This window comes from Trachemys scripta, chromosome 5, assembly GCF_013100865.1.
Source record: "Trachemys scripta elegans isolate TJP31775 chromosome 5, CAS_Tse_1.0, whole genome shotgun sequence".
Lineage (NCBI taxonomy): Eukaryota > Metazoa > Chordata > Testudines > Emydidae > Trachemys > Trachemys scripta.
In genome coordinates this window covers 83103316-83114359 of record NC_048302.1, presented here as the reverse complement: position 1 = coordinate 83114359, position 11044 = coordinate 83103316, and the positions used below count along the sequence as shown (strand labels likewise).

General features: G+C 38.0%; 1 protein-coding gene across 1 annotated transcript in view; it reads right to left on the bottom strand.

The window, feature by feature from the left end:
• Positions 1 to 6724: 6724 nt before the first annotated feature.
• Positions 6725 to 11044, bottom strand: part of ASAH1 (N-acylsphingosine amidohydrolase 1) — a 31544-nt gene continuing 27224 nt past the window's right edge. The window contains exon 14 of the mRNA XM_034771310.1: positions 6725 to 9886. Within this exon, the coding sequence (XP_034627201.1) occupies positions 9797 to 9886 (90 nt within the window). The 3' untranslated portion in view covers positions 6725 to 9796. The remainder of the gene's footprint in view (positions 9887 to 11044) is intronic.

Below are 11044 nucleotides of genomic sequence, written 5' to 3'. Positions count from 1 at the left end.
GTGAATCTAGATCTGGTGAATACACCAGTACAACAGGAATGTAACAGATAAGAATGACTCCAGTATTTCAACCCCAATATTCCAAAAATAAAAATGGAATTTAGATTTCTAAAATATTTGTACAAGTAAACGCAGTGGATTTACCCCTCAAAAATCATTATAGGACATGGAATATAATACACTCAGTTGACTGTGTTTTGGTTAAATTAGAACAAACCAAATAACAAGAATGTTATTGCCATGGGCATCAGCACTTTGCAGATACAAACAACCATACAGATCAAGTTTAACCTGAGCCTTGGGAATTTTTACAATTAATAATACCTAGCACTTATATGGCACTTTCCAACTTCAAAGCATTTTAACCAATCTTATCCTCAAATAGTCCTCAGTCAATGGTGAGAAGGGGGCTAGATCACAAGAAAACATTAAATGGCTTTCTAAAATAAGTAGTATTGTGACCTGGCTTATAACATTTTCATCATCAAATAAAATTGTTCAGGAGCATAAAATCTGAGCAAGTTGTGAGTAATAAAACTAGTGTTCAGAGGTGGATGCAATTGATCTCCACAGCACTGACAAAGATGGTTGCTCAGTCAGGCAATTTCACTGGCAATGAGGTTAGCAGAGAATTTGATATGACATTATTTTGTTTACCGATCACCCTTTTCATTGGCTTTATGCTGTGCAGTTTGAGAGAGTAAAAGTGAGACCTGTAATCAGAGTAAAATAAGGTGTGGATTGCACTGGATTTCCCAATACACATAGCCAAGACACAGCCTCTAGAGGGCTCTGTTTTCATGCTAACGTGCTATCATAATGCTCTGTAATATAACCCTCACTGAAAAATAGGAGTTAGAGACCAGGATAGACAAATGCATTTTGCCTCATTTCAAACCCACTTGAACATGGTTTGAAAGTTCATCTGAAAATTATGCATTTGCATTGCACTTAGAAAACACTTGATAGAAGAAGCAGTGAAAGGACAGAAGAAACATACCCAATGAAAAAAATAGAATGGAAAATGGAGCAGACAGAGTGAAAAACAAATAAAGGGAGACTGAAGAATGGAGCAGAGAGTAAAAGAGAAACAAACAATAAGTACACTGGGTCACATTCTGGTCACTGGTCTGGTGGCTGTAGAAGACCCACAAGAAGCTGGGCAAATACAGTACGTTGATCACCAGAACAGGTGCAGCAAAAGGCCAGTGTAAGTGGTCCTGGGGCTGCTCTAACTTACACTAGTGTCCACAGTGTCGCCTGGTCTGGGAAGAAGACTCTTGGTAGCACAGATGTGGTTTAAAGTAAATTTTGCCCCTACCCTACCTCCCCCTGGGCATCAACTTCTTTACGGAATCTCTCAGAAAGCACAGCACAGAAGCGGCTCTACTCTGTATATTACATATAAAAAACGATGTTAAAGGAATGCTTGCAAAGTCAAGCACTTGAAAGTTAGAAAATGCCAGAATTAAGTTTCCTGTGCAACCATAATTTGGCCCACTTGTACATGTGCATTAAGATAGTCTTTGATTACATGGTCACATATTATTTTTTCCACAGGCACCTGACCTCATTTAGTGCACAGCACAGGCCTGTGCTGGGGATGAATACAGTTGTGTAGTGAAGGAAAGTGTGTGTAGGATCTGTGACTCATTTGCAGAAATTGGAAGGTGTGTAGTGGATCAGCCAAGGAATTGCAGGAAGAGAAAGGAAGGTCTCAGGTTTTGCAGTTGAATTCTGCCCTTGTGAATCTGATTCTACCCCTGCCTGTATCAGAGTTCCTATATGATTCTGGGTAGATTCACAGGTGGCCACTAAAATTGTGTGTTCCTCATTTTCTGGGTGTCCAACTTGATATTTTGGGTTTTGAGTTGAAGCAGCACTGAGCCCTGACAGCTGCAAGGGGAGCTGTGCTTTGAGTGTATAAAGTGCTACATAATGCTAAGTACTCTGAAAAATCAGGTCCTAAGTGTCTCCAATTGGACACCCCAAAATTAGTGGATATTTTTTACCTTAATCAGTGTACCTTGGTTCCCCATCTGTAAAACAGGGATATTCCCTACTCATCTCACAGGGGTGCTGTGAAAATAAGTTAGTGTTTGTGAAGACCTCAGATACCAAAGGAAAAAAGCCCATGAAGACATTAATAATCTTATCTGCAGAATAGCATGCAGTAAATAAAGCCTGGGGCTACATATTAAACAATGAGGAGAAAATATAATATTGAATAGCTGCTCACCATCCAGCCTGTGCACTGAATGAGGCACAAGTCTGGTGGAAAAAATAGTATATGCTCATGTAATTAAAGACTATATCATAATGGATATATGCTGTGGATTTAAAGACCGCAATCCTGATGATGCTCCATATCAAGGGTCAATATGAAAACACAAAAATGTCATCACGTGGAACAAATTTTTACTTTTTTTTAATTTAGGAAATTACATAGAAAACTAAATTAGATGAACATTAAGGTTGCAAAGTCAAACACTCAAATGTTAGGAAATGCCAAAATTAAGGTTGCCTGTGCAACCTTAATTAGATCCTTTGTCCACATGTATTATGACAGTCTTCAATTATATCATCACACACTATTTTTCCCACTGGATCCCTGCTTTATTGACTTATTTCTTTTATGCAGCATAACAAAAAGGCCACCTATCCATAGACTTTGACCACCCTGCCAGTTGTTTAAAATTACAAAACCAAAAATGCAATTCAGGCAGCTTGCCCCTTGCAAGAAATAGCAGCTTGGAATTAAATACAAAATTCAAATCATACCTCAGCCTATAGCTCAATTCTCCTGGCTCTCTTTGAAAGGCAAGTGAAACAAATGAGTCCTGCAGTATACCTTGAAAGTCAACAAATCCAGGTTATTTTGCATGAGAGGCAGCCAAAGTTCTTATTACTTATTAAGGAGACATGTGATAAAACTAAGAGAGCTGCTAGAGTATTTAGAGCACACGCAAAGAAGTACTGTCATACTTTATGCAGAATATTGTAAATCAATTGCATTCACTACTGATGTTGATAGGATGGTAAGTTGTTTTTTTGGTTTTTTTTGAAGGACAGGCTAATTTAGGGACAGATTTTTGCCTCCCTCTTTCACATTGATTACTACCTTACTCCACAAGTAGTCCTAATTACCTTAATGGTACCAACTCTTGAATTAGGGTGTGGATTATGGAGTAGTAAAAAATCTGTTTTTTAATGCCATGAAATATAACATTTGATTACTCTTGTTTGTTTAGGTAAAGTGGTTCATGTCAGCCATAGCACTGCACCATTAGTCAGGTATGTTGTGGGTCATGTATACATGTTTATGTCCATGTGGGAATAAAGACACCTTATTCCACTATGCCCAAGTCTTAGTAAAAATAGGTTAAAGTTTAAACTCAAATCAAACTTGTTTACAATCAGATTAAAGAAAGAACTGAAAAATAGTGAATTACAAAAACCCCACATACTGAATGATGTGTTGCTGGAGGCTCACTTGTTAACATTTTTTGATTAGGTACAGAATTAAAGAAACTCTCTCACTGCTTTTGTTCAGGTCAATTGAGTTAAGTACTTGGACGCTTATTTTACCCTAGGCTCAAGCGAGGACTACCAGTGTAGTGAGAGATTTTTGCCATGAATGTTCTGAATAAAGGCTTGAAGAAAAATCTTCAAGGGGGTTTAAATTTGTAATTTTTTTCTCAGTTGGACATAAAAAGAGTGGTGACAGCATCAGGATACTTTAGTCTGCATAAAATAGTAATTAGTTTTAAAATTAAGGCTTTAAATACGTAAAAATTAAAAATAGTTTAAATTTAGAAAATCCAAATACAGATACAGTGAAAGATCACCTAGAACTTTCTAGGAACTCCTAGAACCCAAGATGGTGTCAGGGAGGAGCAGTCACATGTAGGTACACATGAGTTAGAAAGCAGGTAGCTGATTGGCTAAGAGAATATCATCCCACTGAAAGAGCAACCAATCAGAGATGGAGAAAATATCATGCCACTGAAAGGCGACCAATCAGAGATGAGCAGCGTAGGCTGGAAAGTGTATATAAGGCTGACATCGTAGCAGTTTGGGACCTTCAAGAAAAACAAAAGCTGCCAGACTCCTATCTGGGAAGAGGGTTCCTAGGCAGCTTTGGGTAGACTCTTGTGAGGCTTTGGGTGGGGGTTGCTGTGGGGTTCCGAAGAGCTGCCACTTACAAGATGCAGCAAGCAAAACTAGCTAGATTTTGGGTGGAGTCTTGTGAGGCTTTGGCAGGGGGTTGCTTTGGGGTTCCAGAAAGACACTGCCTGCGAGAAGCCTCAAGAAGCAAGAGTTGCAGCAGCAAGAGAACCCTGAGATTGCCCTGGCAACAATTGCTGTAGCAACCAAGCCAATAGCCTCCACCAGTAGCAGCTCTGTAACTGCTGTTGGAGGGCCACTATCGCTTCCTCAGCTGCTTGCCATAATTGGTGTTAGCATCGTGTACCATCTGAGGGGAACAGCACTGAGACAGAGCAGAAGGACCTTGAGGGTTCAAGAGATACTGAGGGGCTAATAGAAGTAAGTGCATTTCCCCATCTATTAGTAAGGAACATATGGGTGCATCTGTCAGTAAAGCTGGATGCCTGTGTTTGAATGAGATTTCCACTACCCACCCTGAAGGCTGAGGGAGGACATAACAGTTTTCAAATATGTAAAAGGTTGTTACAAGGAGGGAGAAAAATTGTTCTTCTGAACCTCTGAGAACAGGACAAGAAGCAATGGGCTTAAATTGCAGCAAGGGTAGTTTAGGTTGGAGATTAGGAAAAACTTCCTGTCAGGGTGGCTAAGCACTAGAATAAATCACCTAAGGAAGTTGTGGAATCTCCATCATTAGAGATTTATAAGAGCAGGTTTGACAAACACTTGTCAGGAATGGTCTAGATAATACTTAGTCCTGCCATGAGTGCAGGGGACTGGACTAGATGACCTCTCGAAGTCCCTTCCAGTCCTATGATTCTCTGATCAGCCCTCAGAATGATAATGTAAATATTAATGTAGTTATTAAATAATTGTTAGTGTTACATGTTAAATGAATGATTACATTGTTATATAGTCTGCCTCTTTGTGTGCTGTGCTGTGTTTTTTAATGTAATTCTATTGTTCTATTTCTATGCACTTTCTTCCTTTTCTAAATTTCCTGTAACTTCTTAGGGTTTTTTTAATATTTGTTTTTGAAGAATTTCTGCTTGTGTGTTAATCCTTGAGCAGAAGGTGGTATGTGTAGGGTGACCAGATGTCCCGATTTTATAGGCACAGTCCTGATTTTTGGGTCTTTTTCTTGTATAGGCTCCTATTACTCCCCACCCCGTCCTGATTTTTCACATTTGCTGTTCCTAGGTATGGGTGTCCTTTCAGGGGTCAACAAGACTAGCTTGCTCTGGGGAGCCCTCTGCAGGTCAGAGACAAGCCCCCTGGGGAAAACCCTAACAATTCTTTTAGGGCCACAACCTTGCTTACCCTTTGTTAGAGAAATTTGTAGGTAATTTAATTGGTGTCTAAACTCCTAGGGTAACACCCATGTTAGGCTCAGGGACCAGGGCTTAGGAGTCTTGAGTCCTGTTCTCATTCCAGTTCTGCCCTCCCCCATCTCAGTAACTTACCTAGGCTCCTCTAAATGTGCATGTCACACTTTGCCTAACTGTAAATTGGGTATGAGACTTACTTCATTCTGGGCTGAGGTTTAAGCTTATAAAGTGCTTCAGTATCTTCAGGTGAATGTTATGTATTGTAAAATGTAAGATTCATTATTAAAATCTATGCAATGGCAAAATGTAAACTAATTTGTCCCCCACAGTGCTGTTGGACATTTAACTCAATGGACACTCCATTAAGTTCTGCACTGATGTTTGTAATTAGTGTTAACTTTATTTTCCAACATACATAAGATCTTCCCTCTTGCTTTCCCAGATTACTAAATGGAACAAAATGACTAGATTTATATTTATTACTATGAAGGGAGGGGTGTGCTTGCTGTTTTATGTAGCGATTTTTTTTCATAGATTCTGATTCCAAGGCCAGAAGGGATCATTTTGATCATCTAGTCTGACCTCCGAAACAAAACAGGCCCTAGAACTTCTTCAATATAATTCCTAGAACATATATTTTAGTAAAACATCTGATCTTGATTTAAAAAATGGTCAGGGCTGGAGAATTGACCATGACCCTTGGTAAATTGCGCCAATGGATAATTACTCTGAAAAATTTATGCTTAATTTCTTTCATTTGAGGAAAATCTGAAAAAGAAAATTACATAGGTGTCAAGTATTCAGCATCATTGCTGACTTAACTAATTTAAAATGGTTAATGTAGCGACTTTAGTTTCAGTCTGTTAATGTAACTATACTTTATTTTAATGCCTCAGGCAAAACAGCGATTTTGTGACTGCCTAAAAGCTGGTAGGGCACCTGAACTAGCTGCTTCCCCATTGATTTATCCAGATATGGATAGTAGGAGAAAAATAATTGTTTACACCATCTGGAAGGGACAGATGAATGCCACTTTGCTCATATGCTAGGCATGAACGGCTCAGCTTTGTGGCTGCTCAGCTGTTTACCATAAAACACTATCTACAACATAAATTTAAGAGGCTGTGGGTAGAAAAAACAAAAACAAACAAAAAAAACGTAGTCCTACATGCTTAATGCACAGAGCTGGAGGCTAGGCACTAATGCCAGGTATAATCAATGACAAATACTCCAGACATCAGAAAGTTTTATTAATTCACTTTGGAATCCTGCAAAGCAAGTAACCATTACAGTTGTGTAAAATTTTCCAGTGCCAGCCATGCAGGATAACTATGGATGTAAACTGATGCTTGGTCATACATGTATATTGCATGTTTAAGCATTAGAGTGAGGCAAAGTTTTTCAACACATAATACATTTGCCAAAAATGCATTTTAAGGGAGCACTGAAATGATTGGCAAAGCTGGATTGAATGTGACCAGTGGTTTTGGCTGATATTCTCACACACACACACACTTAAATAAAGGCTTGGGCACATCCCTTTGCAGTTTAGGGAAGGATGAATACTTTTATTTAAACTTCAGTAAATAAAATAAAAATCCACCTGTGACTTTATTTTAGTAAAGGGGCTGGCTGCTTAAGAGGTCCCCGTGACAGAGTGCTAAGGCAGGTTCCAGCCTCCTGTAGGAGCATATGGGGGAGGGAGAGTGGTCTAGGAAAGAGAGGGGGGGGGGGGGCGAGGAAGGGAGGAAGAAATCAAAGCTTTAATCATTTTAAGAAGGTATGGCTTTAGCAAACTGATTAGGACTGATATTTTCCTAACATTTGATTAGTTTTTTTTTTAAAAAGTGGTGGAATTAATAGAAAAGAGTTTCTTCCCTTTTCTAAATGCATTAAAATTGCTGGAGACACTTAGTCCATCCTTTCCAAAGGAATGTTCCTTAAAGCACACAACAAACAGCAGTTCAAATTCCAAAAGGTGGATGTTTTAGAAATTTGAGTTTGTGGAAAAAATTCTAACAGGAATAGTTTGCAACTGTATATATAAGAGGTAATATCTGCCCACTATAATCACATGCATCAAATGAGACTTTCATAACTGTTGCATTGTAGGTTTATGGCTTCTGTACACTAAGCTCATGACCTATTTAACATCCAGTGTTGAGGTACTGATTTTTCATCTTTACAGCACTTTGCAAATGAATGGAGTTAGGATAAGTTGCATGTAGCTGTCTGAGTCCAGTTAATATTTCAAAGTGGGGTGTGAATTTAGCATCTGTATGATCACCATATTCTCAGTATTTAATCACATTTAGTTCTGTTGTCTGCTTTAAATTAATAAGCACTACAGTGAAGACAAACTTAAATCTCACTTTTTAGGAATTTTTTGGCTATTGAATACAAAACATTGGTCTTCCCACACCATTGGAATACGGTCTAGTCTCTTTCCCACATATTTGTATACATATTCCCCTTTCACACTATTATGTATGTTTAAATAGGACACTGGTTTTAAAAAAAAAACCAAAACTCTGAAATGACAGTTGGTGCTTTGTAAGTTAACCGAACATTGCCTTTGTTTGGATGCAATTAAAACCTACTGAGCAGTCCCCTAAACCATTTTAATGATATGTTCTACCACCTGCTGAAAAACTGCTGAACCTAATTTGTTTTATAGTTTGAGACTAGAAGCCAGAAAGTTAAGGGATTACTGCTATTATAACTGTTGAAATATCAATATCCCTGTCAAAATTAAAATCAACATTCAGAACTTCCATTTGTGTGTGAGATTTCAGTTCTCTGAAACATCTCAGATAGTATCAGAGGGGTGGGGGGAAAAGCCTCCAATGTGACCCAAGTATATACAGCACAAGTTAATGTGTCTGTATAACTTTGGCTTTTTTTTTTTTTTTTTTTTTTAAAAGGTGAAACTGTTCATGTTGCCATTTTGAAATGAAATATTTTTGCTTTTCATTTTAAAATTGTTTTATTCAGAAGTAGTTATTTACTTAGAGGGTGAAACACCTAAAACCATTCTGATACAAAAAAGAAAAAACCCACCCAAAACAATTTGTTTCAGTTTAAGTAGAGAAACAAGAACAAAAACAGTTTCACTTAGAAACAGTGTTTTTTTGGGATTTTTCAGTTCTGCCCAGGAACAACAACAACAACAACAACAAAAATAATCATTCACTCAGCTCTAGTAGGCATCTTAAACTTCTCCTTACAGTTTGAATATCATCCCAATTTACTAGTTCTGGTTTCTATATTTCCTTTGTCCTTTGTAAGGATCTTTAACAACTGAGAAATAGAACCAACATTACTGGTCTTTCAAATACTTTCTATTGTAGTACACCCTCTTTCTCCATACAGCTTTATGGATTTAGCTGCTAATTTAATAATTGATTGTTCCTCACAGGATAATTTCTCTACTTTATGCAAGTTGTTTGCAATGTCCTATTTTCATTGCAAGTGACAGACTAAGTTATATTAAATGTGTACATAGGTGTCTTGTGCATAAGTGACTCATACATAGGCACTTTGGATGTCAAAAAGTAGATGGATATTCTCTAGGAATATTTAGTATTAATACATGTTTTGAAACATTCGCTTTTTTTTGTTAGAGTGCAAATGTCATGCCAAGGAAATAACGTGGGTAAAAATCTCCCAAACACCAAAGGCCACTTCTGTCCCAGATGTAACACAAGACATTCCCCAACAGCTTGTTTATTGTAATAGGAGCTATTTTATGGCTAGGTCATTTTACACAGACATTTTAGAAATACATCCTTAATACTGGACTAGCAGCATTAAACTTTCTTCCAAACAACTATATAAAACTCTTAATTTGTTATTGTGAAAAGGAAGAGTAGCAGAACTCATTTAATCAACTGCCTTTACACCATTTCTAGTTTTCTCATACTGGGAGAGGGTGCCACGCTAATGCAATTTTGTAGTTTAAAAGTATCTTTAATCTAAAAAAGGAATTTTCTGATAGTGAACAATTGCAGTAACAAATTAGCAGGGACCAATAGGCGATTGTTGTATTACACTTACAGAAATATACTTGGAAGTAGAAACAAAATGCTAGTACACAGTTGTCTGAACTGTCAAGAAAGCAGATAACCGACCTGTGCTACGTTAGATCTATTCTTAGAAGCTTGTTAATAGCTATATGCAAATAGCTATAAAGTTTTGATGAAACATTTGGAGGCTGAAGAGCCCCTTTCCAGAGGTACAGTTCTTTTTAGTGAAGGGCATCCAATTCCAACAGGCAGAGCTCATCCCAGATGGGTGAAGGATCACCATGGACTACAGGAACCTATGCACTCCCGCAGATAACTTTCTGAACGGCCTTCTGAAACCTCCATCAGTGTTGTGCACACAGTCAGCTAGCAAGAAAAAGGAAACTCATTTTATCCCTCCTGTGATTCACATTTTACTCATTTCAGATAGTTGCTGAGGAACAGAGGATGGAGAACTATCTGGCTCTTCTAACTTAGAATATTTCTAGTTGTGTATATTATGAGGTTTGTTTTTAGTAAAACATTACATGTATGCTGTAAGAGCAAGAATAAGATTATGTTCTTGCCATCCACACAAAGGTAAAAAAAAACTAGTTAACCACTATGATCAATTATAACTAAAACTTAATCCTAATCCCACTGAAGAACCATTAAGTGTCCATTCTATATGTTAAGAGAGAAACTTTAGGCATGCTGAGAAGTAGCATCTTGAGCTGCAACCCAAAAATTTTAGAAGAATTAAGTCTAAGTTATGCGGATCGCTGATTAACCAGTTTTGGACTGATCCTTAATGAAGACCCAGAACCTCTGAAGTGTTCTTGAATCCGTGTATTTATAAAAGAGGAAACATTATCCTAAAATTTACATCATCATCTCTACAAAAGATAATCACTTTTCATCCTTTGATCTATGCTCCTTGACATTAGATTGATATGTCTCCTTGATATGATAGAGGTATATAAAATCATGAGTGATGTGGAGAAAGTGGATAAGGAAAAGTTATTTACTTATTCCCATAATACAAGAACTAGGGGTCACCAAATGAAATTAATAGGAAGCAGGTTTAAAACAAATACAAGGAAGTTCTTCTTCACGCAGTGCACCGTCAACTTGTGGAACTCCTTAACTGAGGAGGTTGTGAAGGCTAGGACTATAACAGCGTTTAAAAGAACTGGATAAATTCATGGTGGTTAAGTCCATTAATGGCTATTAGCCAGGATCGGTAAGGAATGGTGTCCCTAGCCTCTGTTTGTCAGAGGATGGAGATGGATGGCAGGAGAGAGATCACTTGATCATTGCCTGCTAGCTCCACTCCCTCTGGGGCACCTGGCATTGGCCACTGTTGGTAGACAGGATGCTGGGCTAGATGGACCTTTGGTCTGACCCGGTACGGCCGTTCTTATGTAGATTCCTTGCTCCTGGCACTAAGGAAGATAAGGTGTGTGTGATATGAGTCACAATTTGTAAGCAGACTGGACCAGATTTTTCCTTTGGATATTTAACCTCTAAATTCATGGGTAACGG